At 35.9% G+C, this 22,743-nt stretch overlaps 1 protein-coding gene across 2 annotated transcripts in view; it reads right to left on the bottom strand.

The window, feature by feature from the left end:
• Positions 1 to 16,111, bottom strand: part of ptprna (protein tyrosine phosphatase receptor type Na) — a 28,938-nt gene extending 12,827 nt beyond the window's left edge. Inside the window, exons 1-13 of one of the 2 annotated variants that reach the window (XM_047371458.1) lie at positions 15,757 to 16,111; positions 12,073 to 12,123; positions 5,161 to 5,271; positions 4,762 to 4,879; positions 4,522 to 4,669; positions 4,177 to 4,372; positions 2,432 to 2,578; positions 2,194 to 2,319; positions 2,013 to 2,047; positions 1,684 to 1,928; positions 1,471 to 1,557; positions 1,302 to 1,381; positions 1,094 to 1,158 (exon numbers count right to left, since the gene is read on the bottom strand). In XM_047371458.1, the coding sequence (XP_047227414.1) occupies positions 1,094 to 1,158; positions 1,302 to 1,381; positions 1,471 to 1,557; positions 1,684 to 1,928; positions 2,013 to 2,047; positions 2,194 to 2,319; positions 2,432 to 2,578; positions 4,177 to 4,372; positions 4,522 to 4,669; positions 4,762 to 4,879; positions 5,161 to 5,271; positions 12,073 to 12,123; positions 15,757 to 15,832 (1,485 nt within the window). In that variant the 5' untranslated portion in view covers positions 15,833 to 16,111. The remainder of the gene's footprint in view (positions 1 to 1,093; positions 1,159 to 1,301; positions 1,382 to 1,470; positions 1,558 to 1,683; positions 1,929 to 2,012; positions 2,048 to 2,193; positions 2,320 to 2,431; positions 2,579 to 4,176; positions 4,373 to 4,521; positions 4,670 to 4,761; positions 4,880 to 5,160; positions 5,272 to 12,072; positions 12,124 to 15,756) is intronic. The other variant, XM_047371460.1, reaches the window with a different exon arrangement.
• Positions 16,112 to 22,743: the final 6,632 nt, after the last annotated feature.

The raw sequence follows: 22,743 nt of genomic DNA, 5'->3' as shown, positions 1-22,743 counted from the left end.
TAATTCATTTTTTTTAAGGGTAGTGTATGGGTTAGAATTATTTTTGTTTTGATTTGTTGCTTACATTTGTTTTCTGCCATTGCTTTTGTTTGGTAATCAATATTGGCCAGATTATTATTAAATTATATTCTTGATTTCATTGGTTTTCAACTCTCCCATTTGTTTTTGTTTTTTTACATTTGTAACTTAAGTGTTGAGTTTTGCGTTGATTTTAAATTAATTCTGAATCCAAGAAAAATAATCTCCTTGGGCTTTTATGTACAAAGCTGTCAGGAAAGAAAAAAATCACTCTTACAGATTGATATTGATAATTTATGAGACTGATTGATTTAGAAATCTTTATATAAACTACTTTAGTTTACATTGCATATTTCAGGTCAATATCACCTAAGTCCATGCAGGTTAGGAAATGTTTTTCAAGAAAAGAGCTGCTGCTTTACAAAACCAATACTTGCAATCAATGCTATTTATGTTTATATTATTATCGGGGTGATTTTGCTTTTGCTTTTGCCTTTTACATCCTATAAACACTGGCAGCATATGAGTCATTGTGAGAGGAACATTTATTGTGGTAGCTATTAATTACTAATGTCAAAGTCACTTCCTTAGCAGCAGCAATATTGAAAAGCACATAGCATCTTCACTAAAATAATTTCTGCTTAAATGGTTGCTACATGCCAAATATCAACAAATATATTATCAAATTATGAGATTTGAAGCAATAACACTTTTGTTACTTCCTGTAGCAGTTAGCTGTGCTGCAGTCCTATTATTAGTTTGTACAGCAATAGTGAGATCTGATAGATAATTGGTTTTAGTTCTGTTATTTATTTTCACCTTCCTCTGTAACGGTACTAGAGCTACATCTTTGGATCTGCACCTAAGAAAAATAAAATATAAGGTATAGTTTATGTAAAATGTCTGTTAAGTTGCTATATCTGTTGGCCACCACAGGAGGTATGCCAACTTTACCTTTTCACACTAACAGCAGAAGCCAATAACTTGATCACAAACACAAAAACTGACAACGTAGATCAAAATGATAAAAGCAGTCAACTGATTAACTGTGAGATAACCATATGTTATGAATCACCTCTCCTACACCAGTCTGGACAATTTTCAAGCCAGTCTCAGACTCCAGAAAGTTCTTCTCAGATTCTAAGGTGAAAACATCACAAAAAGCAAGATCAGAATAAAAAGCATAAAACTGCAAGCGTGACAGAATAAAATGCCCACACACAATACCCATGTGTATGTGTGGCTATGCATCACAAGTGTTAGAGCGAATGTGTGCGTCTTACCGGCTTTGTCAGCAACCTCTGCAGCCGTCATGTTGTGTTCATTCTGGCGGATGCGGAAAGTCAACGCCTGACCCACCACGCTGGTGGACAAAGATGGACATGCATGTTGAAGGCTCATGAAAAAGTCAAATAATTACCCTCTAATGTGCTGATACAGTTGCAGCCTTACCTGATGTTGATGAAGCTGCTGGTTGTCAAGTGTATTTTTTCAGCCAGAAGCTGCAACAGCTTCACTCCATCATACAGACTCAGGGGACTGCAGAAAAAAAAAAGGTCCTCATTGAAATCATCATCTTTTATGCATTAGCTGTTCTCCATTTGCTTTTCTACAAATGACCATAACTAATATCAGTTGTAAGTTGCTCTAAGCACAGATGCTGACCTCTGGTTGGTGACAATGTAACCATACTCCTCTTTGCCTCCAGTACCCTCCACTAGAGGCTCTTTAAAGCCTTTTTCAACTTCAGCAGGAGCAGCCTGTGGAGGTCTTGAGGCAGATGTGGGGAGGCTAGTACTCTTAGGTAGAGTTTTATCAGGGAGTATAGTGGATGAAGCGGCAGGAGCGTCAAGTGGAACAGGAACAGGAGCAGCCGTCTCTGGTTTGGACACACTTTGCATCAACTGCATCTAAAAAATGTGATTGCAGACCTGTCAGTGAAAAACTGAATGGTTATGTGATTTGATTGCTGCTAATTATGAAGACTGCCATACCTCCTTAAGAGTAACAAGATTTTTCTCATTTGAATCTATGTGGAGAGAGACAAAGCTCAGTTTTGGAGCACTGCTACAATAAAACATGATACAGCTGTTGTTTTTCTCTGAAAAGGGAACATTTTACTTCATTTTTTAAAATGGAGTAGAACTTGAGAGATGTAGATATTCCATGTTGTACCTGATTTTTCCTGTCCTTGCAGCAGCTGGAGTATGAGAGCAAGTTTGTAGAGCTGCTCCTGACTGAGTTCTCTGGGATCAATGTTGTACCTCTGCAAGACACCTGACATCCTCTCGAGCAAGCCATCTAACATGGAAGAGCAGTGCATTTTTCTATAGCTTAGCAAGCAAGTTGCAATAAATTATCCTTAAATGTATTATACTGCATAAACATATGAAATTTAAGCTCTTTTGTTCACCATTGCTACCAGCCAGTGGTGCAGACTCCTGTGGAGCTTTCTTATTCTGCTGGTTTTGTTGTCTGCCTGCAGTACCAAGCCTCTCCTCTAGAGTGTAGTCTTCCACGTAGTCCACTGGGATTTCAATATCCTCATAGTAAGGCAGACCTGCACAGAAATATAGTTATTAAGAGTGAATTACGTGTGTAATTTGTCTGATATGTTAGCATGAATTATTAATCTTAAAATACTTCCAGAATCATAAAACTACAATAATGGTCCACTGTGTTTTTCTTTAGATTGTAACTGCTACCAATAATTTTTAGCATAATCTTTTCCTTCATTACAGAACAGTTATCTACCTGGCCGTTGTTATAGGAACATGTTTGTGTTGGTGCTACAAAAGCACTTGTCAGTGTTAATAAATAAATCACAAAAATATTTAAAGTCAAAGTTAACTTAAAGTTTTTTATTTTGACACCATAACTTGCAGTTTCCTCTCTTTTTTGTTTATTTGCATTTGTAGAAATACCAACCAAAACACAGTTTAACTGACAGTAAATTGCATGTTTGCTCCAACAAAATTATCCGAAGACGGCTATTAGTCATGAACGTGGCTTTTCTTATTATTAGCTGCAGTGTAATCTGATAGAATTCTACAAGAGCACAAAAGAAAAAAAAGTGTAATTGCTACCTATACTGCAAATGAAAAAATCTGAATACTATTTAAAAGTCATGCTTTTAACAAACAGTTGAAAAAATGTGTCAAAGACCTGAAAGTAAAAGACCGTTGTAACTTCATCAACCATATTTAGTTGATTAATCTGCTGCTGCAAATTTATTTATTTGTTTTCTGTCTTCAGCCACTTGCAGATTCAACAGCAGAAATGAAACTAAATTGTGCCTGATATGTGTTAGAAACAAATTATCTCAATAAAAAAACTTAAAACAGTTTTTTTTCCCCTGTGCAGACACAACAGATTCATCGTTTGACTTTAAGGATGTGTTTAGGTCTAAATAACCCATGTCAGATGAAAGTGGTCAAAGAAATAATAATAATAATAAAAAAAACTTCTTTCTTCCTGAAATGATACAAGGGCTGGACTAAACATAAGAAAAACAAACGATTATTACTGAAGATTTAAATGGTTAAGAAAATTTAAATGATTAAAACAAATTAATCTTGCTTTTTTTTAAGCAAAATATGAATGTACAGGTATTTTCAATAAATTAGAATATGCATTGCGATGAGACTCATTTGTTAAATTAAAAGTACCTTTTATAATATGTTTTTGCTTGTGATTGTTGACGTTAACTGTTCCCTGACGATGAATATAGATTTTAGTTGATTTTAAGTGTTTACACGGTTACAAAGTCTGAGTTCAATCTAAAATAAGTTATTCTCTCCCATACACGATGACGCACTTGCTCAGCTCAAAATGACTCACTTTTAGACCGAGCTTACTGGTTTCCCCAAACATATAACACACATGCACAATAGCTGCTTAAATAAAATAAGTCTTTTATAAAGCATAAACAGCAGTCACTCTTGCTTCCAGTTTAGATGTTTTAAATGGTTATTTTAGTGAAAAATCTAAAAGAAAATCTCTGTGAGAAGGTTTTAGCCTAAACCAGTGACTTTCACACTGTGACAAACAGTAGGCATGACAAAATCAATACAATTTCCTAGTCAAGCATGTAAGAATTCTTAAAATTACCCATAAGATGATAAGCTAAAATAAGAAATAAGATGAATATGGATTTACCTGCAGGAGCTATGGGAGCAGACCCTCTGTGCCGATAAGACGGCTCTGTAGATGCCAGGTATAGAGACAGAGCTTCCTGCAGCAGCTGTCTATTCCTCTCTCGTTCTCTTTGGTTGGCCTGGGACCTAGAAGATGGGCGAGCATAGCCCCCTCCTGCACTCAGAAGAGATCTCTCCGCTTCATCTTGGTATCTGTGCTGTGATTGATCCAAATTACAAAACTATTACTTGTAATTAGTATCAAGTACAGTGAGGGTTTGATTTGATTTGAGTTCAGTTTTAAAGTTTTGACTGCTGCAATACACTAGTGAAATTCGCCAGATTTACAGCAAGTTTGCTTATATACCTGGTGGTATGCATATGGGTCCAAGGATGCTGTCTGCATGCGCAGCGGAGACTGAGGAGGCTCAACATACATATAGTCAACATATTTACCACCAGAAGATGTGGACCCTGATTTAGAGTTGGGGTGGTGAGAGTTGTGCTGTTTTGAGCTGTCAAACAGAACAAAAACATGTGTATTTACATGCGTATTGTTTTGTACAATTGTAGGTTGTTTAACGACCATCTGAGTAAAAGTGCTCACTGAGACAAATGAGAAGAGGGTGAGGAGGAGTTTGGCTTTGAGGGAATGGTGGTACGGGGAACTCTCTTCAGCTCTTTTGATAAAATATACTGGGTGATGTCATCTTGCCATGACAGACCTGCACACAGGCACACAAAAATACACCCAAAATTAAGCAAGAACATAAAAAAGTTAAGCTGAAGGAGGGTTGATAAAAATGGACACATGCCATTAGAGATTTTTTACATTTATTTACTTATTCTTTTGCTGATATCATGAAAGGATGTATGCCTAACATCATTCAGAAACCTTGGAGAGTGGCTTTATGTAGGATAAGATTCCTAACCCAATTTGAAATGAACTTTTAACAAATGTAGTTTGTAAATAAAATGTTAAAATGTGTTTTACGGTCAGTCTTACCTTGCAACATGAGCTGTTTGAGGACTTCTTGCATCCTCTTCAGCACAGGAACTGTAACTTGGTACTGGACCTGGTCCTCCTTGGAGCTTCGACACTGACCAAACAACCCATCTAGAATAGGCACACATACTGTATATTATATGCGCTCAAAACAGGAAACCTTATGTTGAATGCTTTATAAACTCCTTGTCTGAAATCTTGCACAGGTAAAGCAGTTGGTAATCTCAATGGTGGTAACAAAAAAGAATTAAAGTTAAAAAAAAAACTTGAAGCATATAATCAGGGATGCTGGATTGTCACTTTTTCATGGTCTATTCCAACAGTTATGCAAGAAATGGTTATTTTTTTTATTAGAAAAATGATTATATAAGAAAGAAAATAGATTCAGTCACGTTTGCATTGTCTTTGGCATTTTCCTGGATTCAGCTAAAAACATAAGAACCCACTGCAATAACCGTTAGATGCTGATGAGATATGATTTAAAAAAGAATTAGACCCTGACTTTAAGGGCAAGAAGGTAGTACATAGGGTTTTTGGTAGATCACATCTACTACCCCTTATCCAAGAAAGTCATGTTTGAAAAGTTAGAATCCTTCATTGCTTCTTACAGTCAGTTTGACATGTTTCTGTCTCTGCCAGTTTCTGCTTTTAAACCCCTTTCAGCAAACCTGAAACAGCTGCTATAAACTGTAGCATTACTAATGAAAACCATTATGGATTTTGATATTGCAATCTTGTATGTTGACTGTTGTCATCATTTCATTCTGTTGAGTACAACATGATATGAAATTTGACATAGAATACATTACATTTACAATAACTTGCTAATGTATTGGCTATACAAAAAGATGCATATGAATCAATCTAAGACTGACAAGATATTTATATGCTCATTTAGACTAATTGTATTAGGTAAACAACTTTAAATACTATTAAATCCAAATAAACAATAAAATAAAGTATTTGACATTCTTTAGGTTTACTTTGTTTACAAGATTCCAAGAGAGAGAGCAATCATGCACCAACAGCAGTGTATCCAAATTAATTATAAACAGAGACCATTTCAACTTATTTACATACATAATGGTATTTGTTTTGTTCATAAACCTCAGTTTACTGGTTTTGCTGTGAGAAAAGATCACTAGATAGACCACAATTGTTGTGAGAAGAAAGATAATGCAGGGAGAGGATTTTTCATTTGGTGCACTGATGAGTCACTGCAGGCACCACACTGGTTAAACTGCACACAACCAAATCTGCTACAGTGAGATAAGGGAGGAAAATTTATACTGAACTGATAAGACAGTTTTAAAACTAGAACAGAACAGCAGCAAAGTCAGGACCTGCACATGGGGGAAGGTGTGAGTCATTGTAGGTTAGACTGATTTTCAAGCAAAATAATATCCTGAATGGAAATTTAAGCGTCGGGATCAATATATGCCCACTTGATTTCGCTTTTGTTTGGACTTTTGTAACAGAGTGACACTTTTCAAATAATTATGAAGAAATCACAAGCTACATCTGCATATTCATAATGATTTCTGTCTATGGAGAGTAGAGTGAATGGCAAGGAGAAAAGCAACAGTGGAAGTTGAATAAAAAGGTGACAGAACACAGAAATAGTTTGATGTTGTAGGTGCAGTGTGAGGGATACAAGGTCACATGGTAGAGAGTGCAATATTATATAGCTTTATTTGTACTGATGTATTTCACAATGTAAAAATCATTTAAGTATTAGGAACTAAGGTAAGTGTGGGCACAGACAATTCACATAGCTAAACCTGTTGCTTGTACAAATGGCCTGCTTGGTAATTTATTGACTGTATTCCTCAGGTCTAATTGATTTATATCAATAGATATGGATTAAACAGCTTAGTTGAAATTAATTTTAAACCTTACAAGCAGTGGAAGTACAGCAAGAGTTGTAATAATTGTTAAATAGATTACATCCTGATTGTCAGGTCCTAAAGAGTTCTCACCTCTAAAGCCAGGCATTCAGAACAGCTTGCAAAAAGTAGTATATTTAGAAATTTCAAAAGCTTCTGCATCTGGTCATAAAATAGTAGCCCTGTACTGTTTGTAGTGATATAATATTTGCTAAAGGCCCTTGATTGGCTAACAAGCTTGGTCATTCACCCTTATGGGGGAAGCAGAGTTACATTTTTAGATATTTACAAATTGCTCCTCTGAAAAATTTTAGTTGATTCCTTGATTAACTTTTGTCTGAGAGCGAAACAAGTTTTGTTCATGCTAACTACAGTTTCTGAGTCATAGGTTTATATTACACCTGATTAAGTACTAGGTTAAGTACCACCATAAGGACATACACTTTAGTGCAACGGAATTTGAAAAAAATATAACAATATTTTGATGCATTGGCGTAACACGATTGGTTAAAGGATGTTGACTCTTTATGCTTTAATTTTTTATGCAGCAGTTGAAATTTACAAGCTGAAGTTAGAAATATATATTTTTATATAGAAAAGAAAAACATTTCTCTGTATCCCTGACCTCAAAATCTAATATGTCTACATTACACAAAAGGATTTGTAAAAAAAAAGCAGTAAAACATAACCTTTCTTAGTGAACAAATTGACAATGTTTAAAGTTCAAAATGGAGAGAAGTACATTATTTGCTTGTATTGTTATTAGTAGTTGTCCTGGTGACTGAGCATATAAATATGCTCAGTCATATCTCCAGCAGTCATGGGCGGGAGGTGGGGTACACCCTGGACAGGTCGCCAGTCCATTGCAGGGCAACACACAAACAACCAAGCACACACTCATTCACACAGGGCAATTTAGAGAGACCAATCAACCTAACAAGCATGTCTGTTAGGTTGCCCAGACAGACGGGGAAAACATGCAAACTCCATGCAGAAAGACCCCTTGTTGGGAGTCGAACCCAGGACCTTCTTGCTGCAGGGCAACAGTGCTACCAACTGCACCACCGTGAGAGGGATGCCAAGGTTACCCTCCTGAATATGTTCTACAAACCGACCTCAGTTATGTGAAAGATAATAGATGTATGGATGATTGACCCTGTATCCCTTACACAGTAGTGAGGTTCCATAATGTATGCACAAGATTCTGGTGACAATGTAAGAAGTTGCACTCAGATTAGGCTCATGCAGACCAACAGCAACATACTCTGATGTACAGAATGATTTCACATTCATGCTCACTATTTCCACAAGGCATTGACACAACAACACAAGTCAACTTTTCCTATATAATTATTTGTCAACAGGCTTACCCATACATAAATAAGGTATGATGTTCTCCTATTTATTGTGCTGGGAGTTTTTTTTAGAATACATCCATATTTAGGTGAATACTAAACATACATTTGAAACATGCTTGTCCATTTAGAGCAACACTCCTTTCTCTTGGCCAAAATTAAACAGTTCTAGCACTAGGACCAGCAATCTCAGGTGTCTCATTAAAGCTCAGTTAAATGATGAAAACAAAGTAAAACTGATAGTGAGCATGAACAATTATTTTTGTCAAGTGTTCTGTTATGGATTTATTTTAGGTCTAAATGTCTGTTTATTGGGGACTTATTCAAAATAGCTCAAGTTTTTGTTATAACCAAAGCAGGTTTATTATTTATGTTGACTATGTATTTATTTAGATTATTGGTTCACTTTCACGGCAGCCGTTATTTTTGTGTTTAATTTGAGCTGAAAAAAATAAAATGCCTAAGAACAAAATGTTCAATTTAAAGAGATTAAATGATTTTCATTTAAGAATGATTTGTTGTACAAACAAGGTAGATGGTGAATGGTAAATGGCCTGCACTTGTATAGCGCTTTATCAATTCCCCAGAGACCACAAAGCACTTCACACCACAATCAGTCATCCACCCATTTATACACACATTCACACACTGACAGGTAGCATTAGAACGTTTTCACAGTTGATGTCATTCATTCTATTAGATCACGTCATGAGCGATTTCTGTCCCTGTGTCGTCGCTATACTCTACTTGCTATGGTCAAACTTGACAAAAGCTAGACAAAAACACACTCCTGATACTCTGTCACCAACGCTGACACGCTGAGTTATGTGCGCTTGCACGCAGGTGAACACCCGCTCCTGACAGCGGACATAGAGTGAACAGAAAACTCTGTTCACTCTAACGCTGTTGGGCCATTGTTCATTTGGACAGGAAACAAATGAACTACTACTCCCAGCATGCATTGCAGCTCGGACGTCACCACCAGAAGTGAGAAATACCAGCTGAAGCCATTGTTTGGTGCCTAACATAAGTTTAACCCCTAAACGTTTTTACATTTTGTACGGTTACAACTAGAAACTTTATATCTATTTTAGTAAGATGTTATATGGCAGACAAATACAAAGTACCACATAACTGAGATGTGAAAGAAAATCAGATATAGTTTTCAAATCTCTTAATGAACAAAAATCTCAAAGTGTGATTTTTTTAGTGAACATGCAGGAGTTAAGACTTTGTAGAATCAACTTTTGCATCTAAAGTCTTAAAGTTTTACACATTCTTCTTGCTTCTGTTATCAGCTTATAGGTCTTGCCACAGATTCTTGTTTGGAATTAGGTCTGTCCTTTGACATGGTCTTTCTAACTTAAGAATATGCTTTAAGTTAGACCACTGTTGTAGCCCAGACTGTGTTCAGGACCGTTGTCCTGATGGAAGGTGAACATTCACCCCATTCTTAAATCTTCCACAGGATTTATCATGTTTTCTATCACGGTTGTCCGTATTTAGCTCCAGAAAAGCATCCCCACTGGTTGATGCCATGTTTCCCCAAGTTTGTGAAACTTTAGGGTATGGTGTGTTCAGTGTAGTATTAGTTTGTCGCCAAAAATAGCTTTTTGCATTTTCCGATAAAGTTTGCTAACAAAACTCTGAGGCTTTCACAGAACAAGTGAATTTTTACTAAAAATAAGTTACATACAGTTAGAGCCTATTTTATATAATTGTTTAAGGGATTTCTGATGGTAATTATGGTTTATTCATTGGTTTCAGAGGAAAAGGGGCAGAATACAATTGAAATGCAGAGCAGTTTAAGGGGTATGAGTACCATTGCATGTTCACCTTATGTTTTGACCACTAGATGGACTTCTCAGATTTTTATTCGTCCAAAAACTTTATGACCATGTGTCCTTGTCCTTCAACTTCAAAGTCAGAGACTACTTTGTGTTGATCTATTACTGGCTAACACCAATCTTCGAGAGACGGTGTCCTGCGCATTTTACATGTGTGCTCCAATGCATTTAATAACTGAACTGCCTCCTTAGTATGTACACCCAATGGACTCATTTTTGTATCAAAACAAAGAGCTGTTTATGAATAAAGTAGATGTTTAATGTAGTTTCTTTTAAATGTTCATTGAAATGTTTAAGGTTAATAGCGTAAACATCACACTGGTCCTTTGTAACTTTTGGAAACAGCAAAATGAATCATTCAGGGATTTTATTCTTTTCAGCACATATTTCGCAAACAAGAGAGGGCCTATTTGTTCTACAAGCAGAGACTGCTGGTCTGAGTGGATTATCTTTCACTTTGTTTAGATTTACTGCAAGTAGAAGGAGCACTGTGTTTAGCAATCACTATTAAACATTTTAGAGCAATTATGGCTAAAAGGCCACTTTTCATGCACCACAGCATTGATAAAGACTTAGAGGACTCTACTTACTAAAATCTAATAGCTCTTATCAGTGCCAGGATGAAAAGGATATCATTGCTGTGCGAGTTCAAACTGCTTTGTTCAGTTTAGTTTAAAGGGTCACTGTAAGTGACTGTGTTGCTACAGTAAAGACAATTCTCTCCCTCTTTATGTTACATGAGACCCTAACCATTTTATTGGTAAATGGTAGAATTGACAACATTTCTTAAAATACAAGAATTTATAAAAAAAAAAAAACAAGTCACATAAATCATTTAAAAACAAACAATTTAACACATCTTTAAGATCTCACATTAGAAAATCAAAATAAGAAACTTAAATGGATTGTGGTTACATGAAGCAAGACAAAAAGTAAATAATAACATTTTAAGAACTCTAAAATAAAAACTTGTAATCATAGTCTAAGACCCACATTTGGGATCATTTTAATCAAGTCTCCATATAGGACTTTACTTCTAAAAGCCTTTTTCAGTAATCCTTGTTTCTTCTTCCAATAGTTGACAACTATGTTTTATCCTAATCCAATTTAACAAATTTGGATTTGAATAAAAGGTCTTGATCAGTCCATATTTAACCCAAGAAGTTTCAAAATTGTTTTCTTTTTCACCCAGCAGGTTTTAGAGTAATAGATTTAACTGCAATGACTAGTTTTTTTCTGTATTTAGTGCATGTTTAGTAGGTAAATATTAGTACATAATTCCTAGTTTGAAAGGAATTTAACTATTATGTAAAAATATAGCCATAAACGACAGGAATGCGTCACTTAGCAGCAACCTTTCATAAATCATAAAGAGAAAATATGATTTTTGTTGATCAACAAAATTATGCTGTTGTTCCTGTACTCCTGTCCCTAACAGCATTCTCTGTGTAAGCAAGCTCACTTATTCATTTGGTATTCTGCTCAACCATCAGGTGTGTGCGTAAATGCCGTTGCCACAGAGAAAGACGTAAGTGCGTGTTAGTGACTCATCGCTGTATCAACACAACTGTGGGGGAGTCAACCTTACTGTGATGTCAGTGTTGCTATGGAGACAGGGGTCTGTGAGGAGGGGTTTAAATAAAGATGAGCAAAAGTAGAGGACAAGTGACAGAGAGATGAAGATGAATGAAGCAGAAGGGGAGGAATCCTTGACTTATTTTTATTTAAGTACACAATGTTTAATCTTATATGCATACTTTGCCACTTAACACATACATGTATGTTTGTATATGTATATACAGTATGGCTGTGTGTTGTACTCACCATAAGAGCAAAACTGATCCCTCATGCACAGTTTTTTCTCAAACAGGCAACCTGAGACAGAACGACACAGAGTAAGCTGACAAATGACACAAAAAGAGCCTAATTCTGATTCACTTACTAAAATTAGGCTGAAACACACTACACAACACAAGCCCCCACACCACTACTTTTCTATTAGGTTAGCTTGCCTAACTTAATTAGTCAATCATTTACTTTTTCCACTCCAAAGCTTTAGATCTGCAGTAACGTTTGCACAAAGTAGACCTTTTCTAAACATGAGGACCAGCGTGACAACTCTGCTTATTTTGTAGCTGTTAAATAATTTCCTATTTTGGTTTTGTGGATAAGACCTTGACGTGTTAGCAGTGTGGGAAGGAACAGGTGGTCAGAAAAAAAGATAGTGTTTCATGGATAAGTCTGTCTGGCTTTTTGTCTTTTCGCTCTCTCTCAGCACACCTTGGGTGTCTTTAAATTAGGGAAAGAGAGCAAATATTTAACTAAATTGACTATAATCCGAGCAATCTCAATCTGCATTGAAAGTTCAAACAAAAAGTTATATAGCAACAAAATGAAATTTAGCACATGAACAGTGGTGATTTTATCTGCCTAAATAAAATGAGAAGTGTAGCAGTGACCCATATCCACATAGCAGGGCACATACTTCGCAAATATTTGGTGGTTTCAAAATGTCTCCTAAAAATGACTTAAAACTTTTATTTTAGTTTTGAGAAACATGTTTTTATATTGCCTCAATCTTACATACAAATTGCTGTCTTTTAAAAATAACAACAGTGTGCCTTGTGCCATTAATAGATCTTAAATGAGAAATCATGTCTCAATGAGACCACTTGTATGAATGAAGGTTTAATAATAATTAATAATAGTAATTGTGGACTATACTGTCTGCAGTGATTAACATTCATCAGAGTGGTTGCAAAAAGAAGAAAAAAACAAAAGCACATATCTCATGAGCTTGTAAAGAGTCTAATGTATAAATAATCGTAATCTTTATTTGGCACTTTGGTTACATTTCTGCTCTAGTCATTAAACTCTGACTGATGTGAAGGACTGGGCACCTGTTGGTGATTTGTCAACAGGCAACAAATGAAAACAAGGAATTAGATTCCAAGTAAGTAAAATATTTAATTTCCCGGCACTAAAAATGTCAATAAGCAAAACATCAACACATATATCAACCAGTTTGAGTAAATATCATTGAGTTCAGCCATCACTTTCTTGTCACCTTCTAGTTTGCCACTTCATTTCACTATTTATACATTTGCTTCACACTTGTTTAATATTTTGCTGCATTTCTTCAAAAATAACACTATTAGTGGTGTTACCTTTGACCAACTGGAAGGGACAACAATCCTGCTAGTTTGCCACAGTGCCACACTAGTAGCCCAAAAGTAGGTGGTTTGATGCACTAGTCAATATCTAGACAGACTAGTTAATCACTATCAAATTACTAGCTGCCATTAAAAACCCTAAAAAGGTCAACTAGTTAACTAGTAGGTTGGTAAACTTGTAAAGCTTTTAGGGCAGTAGAAATGTCAACTAAATAGTACTCTCTCTCTCTCTCTATCTATCTATCTATCTATCTATCTATCTATCTATCTATCTATCTATCTATCTATCTATCTATCTATCTATCTATCTATCTATCTATCTATCTATCTATCTATCTATCTATCTATCTATCTATCTATCTATCTATCTATCTATCTATCTATCTATCTATCTATCTATCTATCTATCTATCTATCTATCTATCTATCTATCTATCTATCTATCTATCTATCTATCTATCTATCTATCTATCTATCTATCTATCTCTTTATATGTCTATCTAGTTGATCACTTGAGTAAAATGTAGATTTTAGGGTCACTAGTAAGCTAGTAGGCAGAATCTGTGTCGTCTAGTTCAATGTTAAGGTTTTAAACGCCAAATAGTTCCCTCATTTAATATACACAGAATAAAGTGTAGCCTGGTCATTGAATAGTGCAACAAAACCTTTGCGCTACAGGAGTGGCATTTCAGCTTTCCATTAGGAGTTTTGCTCCAACTAGTTGGACAAAAAGGCCACTAGTTGGAAAAAAGTGTTACAATGTTCAACTAGAGAAGGAAAATAGTGACCTAGTGTGAACAAATGTCCAGCTATTGCTTTACTGCAAATTAGTAATCAAAAATGCAATCAAAAACATATCAAGAATATTGAATATTTACAAAGACACATGGCTTGAAAAAAAGCTTGAACATAAAGCTGACTATGATTCCATCTTGTCACCATTAAATTTACAAACCATTATTATTGTTTCTTAGAAATAGATATCATGTAACAAATCATTGCAAAGTAGACCAAACATTCCAATCAACCTAGTGATTGTGGTACTCCAGCAGCAGCGCTTGTCATAGCAACAGGACATCTGGCCCTAAGACAAAAAAAATGGCTGCCAAGACGCCAACACAGACAAGAGCATCATACCGTTGCAAATATGGATGGATTGCACAAACAGCTGGATGGATTAAAGTGTGGGGAAAAAAAACGACATGTCAGTGTTTGAAAGCGCATCAACTGGTTTCTATCCATGGTGCTGAAATCAACTCATCATTGTTAATTGTACACTAATGCTAGTCAGACTATCTCTTATTGCTATCTATTATTCTATATAAATGCAAGTGCAATTTGAGTTCTCTGAAATTGTTCTAATCAATTTCCAATTATATTATATTTGCCGTTTAACAAATTTGGGTATTACAAAGATTAAACTCAAGTCATAAAGCATGTCAAATAAACATCAAAGAATCAGTATGAGTGACTATAAATAAAACATATACGAGGAGAAGGGGAGCTGATAGTGATGCTCTTTTTGTTTTCAGCGCCAGATATAGAGCAAGAGAAAAACATTTGACGTAAACAAGGGCTCAAATTACTTTGTTGATATGCTAAGCTGAAATGGCCAAGACTGCTTCTATTAATGATATTAACACGCCACTAAATACTGCAAATGCCATTGTACTTTCTATGAAGGGGAGTAAAATACACAACCAATAAACAAACGTAATAGATATTGTAAATGCACTCATCTTTTACTCAGTAAAAAAACGTTTCATGTTTCTTTTTATTCCCTAAATGCAAAAAACAAAGTTAAAGTTTTGCATTTGTAATACAGTGACTAAGTCCTTTCTGTCTTCTTATTACATACATCAAATTTGAAATTTTGAGTTTTGTTTTTTTTTCCATTTCCGTTTAGAGTATATGGCTCTGTGTCATTCTATCTTTAGAGCATAAACAAAACAGTATACACAATAAAAAGCAGACAAACTGATGTAATCTCACATAGATAATATGATCTAACCTGTTCTTTTGTGAGGCTAGAAAATAAAAGAAGCCTAATATAAATAGAGTGAGGTTTTCTCTTCCCCAACCTCCCTTATCTTCCATCGTCTCTCCTCCCCTGTTTAATTTGATTACAGCCCCCTGTATTTACCCACAGAGGCAATCACTGAGTTAATTTAGTAAAGACGCGTACAGTTATCTCCTCTAATGCATAAATGCACTTGATACACCATGCATAGTAAGAGATACAGAGGATGTTCTGCAGTAGAATATGTAGTTGTTTGCTGTTTACAAATCTCTTACTCTTTTAGGTAAATTGTGATAAGCAGCATCATTCCCTTACCGTATTTCTCAGGGACAGCCGGTTGGTAGAGCATCGCCAGAAGGAGCAGAGCTCGCCATGGCTTCAGATGTTGCATGATCCCCTGAAGCTTTACTGCAACGGGTGGATGGAGAGACAAACACTCAGAGAGTTTTCAACCTGTTTTAAATCCCCATCGTGCCTAACTGAGCCGCTAAGATCATGTAGAGGGAGAAAACAGGTAAAATTGAGAAGGGAATTAAAATGATGGATGAATAGGGAAGAAGAAACCCTCCCGATGAAAAGGCGGGGCGTGAGGATAGAGGAGGAGGGCACAGACTGTGGACACGCAGCGTAGTATACCGACTCACGACAGCACCACTGCGGAATCAGCGACCAGTCTGTGGAAACTGGGAGTTCTCAGTAACAGAAGAAAGCAACGTGTAGCTGCGTCATCAAGGCAGAAAAAATAAATAAATAAATAAAACACAGAAAAGGGGAGGTGAACGAAAGCGTTTAATCAAATATTCCTCCCATTCAGAAACGTCATCAGTGCATTTTCCATTAATCTATTTTCTGGATAGACACGCAGAAAAACGTGGAGGGTTATTTTGCCTCCATCAAATAAGTTGCATTATTTATTTATTTTCACGTGAAAGGTAAGCTCGTCGTTAGCTTTACGTTTTCACCGTAGTTTAATGGATGGAATTAACCTTACTGTTTACTCATTAACATTTTAGTGAGGGAGGAAGCGATAACATATTAGGTCTTAAAACACCGAAATCAAAAGCTTTGAAGTTTATGTTGCTGTCACATCACGCCCTCTAGTGTTTGTTGGTATTAGCTTCAGGTCGTCTCACCTCTGTCGTCCCCAAAGTTGAGTTTGCCGACCCACTGTGTGTCGTAAAACATACTAAACACGTATAGATTTTTTTTATATATATATATTCTTTACAGCATACAAAAACTACCATCATAAATTGATGGAAAATATATAAAACATTCAAATTGGTTTAGTAAAGATATTTAGATTGTCATCATGCAGTTATTTCATGGAGTACTTCCCAGGTTTCCAGCCAAGCCTCCGAGTAGAAGGCAAAACAGTTTGGGAACCACTGCCTTACCTCTTCATCTTCAGCTTCCTAGCAGACACATGAAGGTTTGGGGACAGGGAAGATGTTGTCTGATATTTAATACTCGACATGATTTCCTCATTCTTGACAAAAATTGTAAATTTCACTGTGTGTATGGTTGTCTTGTGGTGATGTGTAGTGTCTTTTGTTTTGTCTTTTTTCTTTGTACCAAACCTACCTTTTAGAATTGTGATGAAAAGGTCAACTTTGGTTTCATCAGATCATAATTCAGTGTTACTGTCAGGCAGTTGGTAACCTTGCTCACCATTTTCTTACTTGTCTTAATACTTATGGAGAAAAGTCCAAATCTAATATTCTCACTGCTGGTCCATATCTTCTACTATTATTGATGGCTGCTTCCACTGTGCTGTTGCGGTGCGCTGAAAGAAGCCTCCTACACTTTTCCATTGCCGACAAAGAAAAATTATTCTAATGCTTGGAAATGTTTTCGGTCACTCAAAAGACAGGTGGTCATGCATGCATCTTTCTTACTATGAGAGGCATGTCTGTTAAGTCCCTGACTGCAGACTCCCTACCCAGGAAAAAAAACCCATCCAATTAAGTAGGTAAGTAAGGAAATAAAGTTTATTTATAATGCACCTTTCACAGTCACAAAGTCATAAATTAGCAAAATTACAAAATTGTTAAATTAGCATACAAAAGCACTATGAAATCATGACATACTAAAAGCCTGCTAGAACAAAACAGCTTTCAACTAGTTTTAAATTAACCAGCTTATCTCAACTTTGTATTCTTGTGCATATGAGAACAGAACAAACGTGATCTAATATTTTGTGCAAAATGCCCTGAAAATTACGTTTGGAGGTGTTTCTTCTATATTTTTTGCTTAAATCTAAATATCAGAATAACAATTAAATCATTTTAACTTTAATAATCCGTGCATTACATAATTTTATTAGAGGATAAATAAGTTACTATTCTTTTTAAAAAAAACAAGGAAGTAGCTCATGGCATACATACTGTTTAACATTTTTGTGTAAAATCTATAAAACTGTGGTATTTTTGCTCCAGGTTTTCAAGGTGAGACTCTCATGATGACCCATGCCTAATTGAAAAAAAAGAAACAAAAAACAAACAAACATTTTCAGCGATTTATTCAGTGGGTCCCTCGCAATTGCTGCCAAAAGGTCATAACACAAGTGAACACAGTAGGGCAGTTTTAGTGCAGAAATTTGAATGTTTTCACCAGGAAGCTTTAACTTAATTAAAATTAAGATAATTTGAACATTTCTCTCAATGTGTTGATTGTAGTTATTTTAACATTCCTATGAGTACATTTCCTTTTCAGACCATGATATCAGAACAAGTACAAAGAGCCAAAACAACAACAGAAAACCAGACAGATTTGGCATTATGCACGCACATGTAAAGTCAGATCTTGCTTGTATTATTTAAATTTTACATATTTTTAGTCAAAAATGTTTGTCAAATGTTGTTAAAATTGGGTTAGGTGTTGTATCTATTGAAGTTTGACATCATATCTCTCTGAAGATAGATCTAGAAGAGATATGGAAGTTTTTTTCCTCCTAAAACATAATATGTTTAGAAGGATGTTAGGGTCTGTTGTGTTACACTCTTGCATGCAATAACAAAAATGCAAAGGCTGTGACAGAGACACACAAACACAGTATTTCTGCCTCTTCTTTTTTCTTCTTGTTTCATCATGAGGTCAATCTATTGCGGCAGCTCAACTCTTTGGCATGTGTGTATGCATGTTGGGTATGTTGCTGGGCAACACACGTTCTGCCTGTGTAAATGATGAAACCATTTGCCCTTTCCTCACAAATGAGAATTATATGCATCTTGCTTGTGTGTATTTTTTTTTCTACACTCTACCTTCGAATACTCATCCATCAGTGAGTATTTTACCTATTATCTATGTATTTTTTTATTTGGCAGAATTAAAATGAGAGTCCCTACCATGCTTATTGCTCAAAAACATATACTCTGTATGATTTGTAAAGCTCAGCCTCAGGAAAAATACTGATAGAGCAATTTACTATCATGTCTGTCACACCCCTTGGCGTTGGACATCACTGCCGTACTGTCAGCTCAAGAATTAGGCACAACACTTCTGAGAAATGTCATATTAACTTTATTCTCCTCATGTAATCTCATTTGGGGGGAGGTTTGGGAGTGAGGTGATGGCATGGAGAGCCATATTTTGTGGTGTCAGGACCACTACTACAAGCCTAGACCAGTAAAGAACCCTATGTCAAGGTTTATGTCATGGGCTGTTTCACAACATGGGTCTGATCTAACATCTCTCATGTGAATATGATAAAAACAAGTTTTATGTCATTTTTTGACAAACATTTGCGTGTGATATTTGTAAAAAAAATACTTTGAAAGTTTTGGTGATTCTGTTGCTATTTTTACACTGGATCTTATTTCAAGTGCCTAATCATGACATGGATTTCAAGTTTAGTACTTGACTGTCATGTGCTGTTGGTTTCCTGTCTGGATTCTAGGACTAGGGTGCCTTTTCTGGGCTACAGTTCAGCTTTATTTGGTTCTGAGCCTACGGCTGTTAGGCAACAACTTGCTGAATCACTTTCTGCCCTAAGCTAATGAGGTAGTATTCAACTGGAAACCACCTGGATGCCTGTTCATCTCATATCAACAGTTTATTTCAAGCATTTAAGCATCATCCTGTACATATAAGATTCTTATTCATCCCTGTTGGTAAAACACCCCCACATTCCTTCTGGATCAGATGTCAATGCAGACAAAACTCATACTAATGGCATTAATGGCAGCAAGTACCTCAAAATTACTATAATTTGCACTAAAGATATTTATACAGCACATGAGATTTAGGTCTAGCGACGTTGCTGACTATGGAAGACAGTTGATTTTGTATCTGGTAGAGTACTGTTTTGTTGATGTTGCCATATGATTTGGATCATTATCACGCTGAAGACCTGGTGATAACCCATTTCAAGGTGTTTATTTAAAATGCACTGGTATATTCTTGGGTCTTTTAGATTATAATGAAATGAATCAGTCTGTCCTGGAAGAGCCAATGCCAGGAAATTTTATATGTCAGTTATCTTAGGATAAATGAGAATTTATGATAAAAGACTTAAAGTCAAATTCTCAAAGTCCATAATTGAATTAAAATAAATATATTTAATTTATTGATGAATAAACAGTTTACATGGAGTTATGGTGCAGTTTCTCTCATTGTGTATGCAACTATTTTAATAGCTTAGTTTTATACAGATTATTTTCAAAGCTTCATTGTTACAAGCTGGGTGGGCCTTTGATGGTAAAGGAGGGGATCTGAGAGGAACCATATAGAAAACCAGTTTCTTCTCTAAGACACAGTAAGTATTTTAGTATTTTTGATGTGTTTTGATGTGTTTTGATGTGTAAAATGGCTTTGAAGACATAAGTGGCTTTGGTTATACGCTCAATAAATAATCGGTTAAAGATTTTTTTAAGGTAAACCACATTTAATCTAATTTCATCAAACATTAACATCACCTTATCAGCAGTTGTATTTATTATAGAACAATAAGACTACAACAAATGTCACATATTTTTATGTCTTAAATCAGTGCTATCATGCATTATTTCTACTCTTCAGAGGTCTTTTGGGACAGACGCCAAACAGGCTGAGCTCTGAATGGGAAATCTAAAAATAGGGCTGCTACCACCCACTGCAGCTGACAGGCATGCTGCTTTGTGCAACATAAATATCTGCATGACCACACACCATGACCCTTCCTGCATAAATACCTATAAATACTAATGCAGACTCATTAACACAGTGCTTCTTTTATAATCCTAGCTGAAATCTTATGGTTTTGGAGATTAAACACACAGTATTGTTGTCACTTTTTTTCTGGGCCAATTACAGCAGGTTGTACTGAAAGCTTTGCAGTTACCTGGTCGTTGGCTCTCCAAGGTTACTGCAGTTTTAATATTTAGAGTTGTCATTACCTTTAATACATAAACCCACATCTGTAGCTATGACAAAAGACTGAGGGAAGGAATTAGTAGCCTCTTAAATTCTACTTTTAGCTGCAGCCCTCTGTGTGCAAAGGCTCTGCCATTTTTACAGATAAGTTCTCAACTTACATATTTGTATTTGGGACCTTGCACTTGGAAGCATTAACTACCTGGAGTTCTGATCTGTGCTGGTGGCTTGTCTCCAGCCAGTGTCTGTGGAATTTTAACAATTTAATACTTTAGCTAGTTGTTAATGCCAAAAGGCAACTTGAGACAATACAGATGAAACTGAACATCTAAAACAATGTCAAGACGTTGAGAACTTGTCATGCAGAAAACTCATGCTTTGACAATGATTGCTAAAATGTAATCTGTGTGTTATTTATATTACATTTATACTAATTACACCTTAGTGTGTAGATATCACACAGTCTTGTGGGCAAAGCCAGTCCAAGACTGTATAGGGCACAAACCATAATTTGTTTCAGGGGCCTATTTCCAGTTAAATTCACGAACATCACTTTTAATTTGTCTGTGTTAAATTTTTTTGTGCATCCTTTATTTGACAAATATACTTTTATAGTACCAAGTAAGCCAACAGCTTTTTGACAGATGCTCATCTTACTCAGGTTTAATCGGTTTGCTTACGAGCAGACATGTAAAGAAACACTTGGTTTAATTCATTAGCAAACAGTTAAAGTGTGGATAAAATGCGAAACAGAGAAATTTACTTAACAGGCACCTTACTAGGGGCATCCTGCTGGTAATGGATTGGTCCACCTTTTGCCCTCAGAACTGCCATCATTTTTTAGTGCACAGATTTAACAAGGAACATTCTTCTTTGTCTGATCTCTTTAAACCCCAGAGGCCACATGTGAAAACCCATGTAGACCATCCGTTTCTGAAACACTCAGACCAGCCTTGATGCATTGAGTGGCTGCCATGTAATTGGCTGGTTAACTTTTTATGTTAACAAGCCATTGTAAATGTGTACCATAACATAACAAATGTACCTTAACAGATAAAAACTAGTAGCAGTATGACTTAACTCAGCTTTTAAAACTATGAACATTTTTCTTTGAATAATTTTAACTAATATATTTGTAGACTTTTTTCACCCTAAATGGTCATGAGTTTTAGCGGAAATGGACCCAAAAGCAGGAAGGTGTAGAAAGGATCATACTGGAGAGATTGTTCATTAAAATCACGGTGTGAATTTAAGATCAATAGTGAACTCATGAGGGAACAGGAGTACAGACAAGTAGGCATGGTAGGAAGCTGACAACGGAGGGATTTGACGAGGCGGTAAAGTTACCGACTGGTTTATAATTGCTTGGGAGGCATTTGAGTGACATGAAAAATAAGAATGTAAAGAAACAATGTAAACCAAAAGATAATCACAACCCCCAAAATGATCTGACCATAACACCAAAGTAATAATCAAAAGTCCCATGGCTCATGGCATAACTACATAGAAACAAGTGGCACTAGTTTAAAAGTACCCTCTTTTTGGATAACGTTTTAAGGTCACTACTTCAGTTCTCTTCAGTTCAGTGCTCTGATGGGTGTAAGGCCTGTAGCCGAGGTTAAGCTCGTAAATGCGTCAGGCTGGCTTTTAATGTAAGATCACATTTTAAAGCAGAAAGAAATGAAAAATTTTATCCATGTCAGTTTTTACTCCGCATCAATTTGATTGCAAAATGTGAACACACTTAGTCACATAGATGCCTAAGTTACATCTACTGTGGCAACATATTCAAGCAATGCATCTGGCCACTCACACATGGTGTGCAAGTCTCATAAAGAGCTGATCAAGGTCACAATCTCAAAGGGTAGTGTGTGACCTTCCTTGCAGCTCTATCCGCCAAATTCTGCAGCTTCTTACATAACCAAGGATAAATATATATCTCTAAAATAA

The sequence above is a fragment of the Girardinichthys multiradiatus genome, chromosome 7, assembly GCF_021462225.1.
Source record: "Girardinichthys multiradiatus isolate DD_20200921_A chromosome 7, DD_fGirMul_XY1, whole genome shotgun sequence".
NCBI classification, from domain to species: Eukaryota; Metazoa; Chordata; class Actinopteri; order Cyprinodontiformes; family Goodeidae; genus Girardinichthys; species Girardinichthys multiradiatus.
The sequence above is the reverse complement of the archived record's forward strand: the minus strand, read 5'-3'. Positions and strand labels throughout refer to the sequence as shown.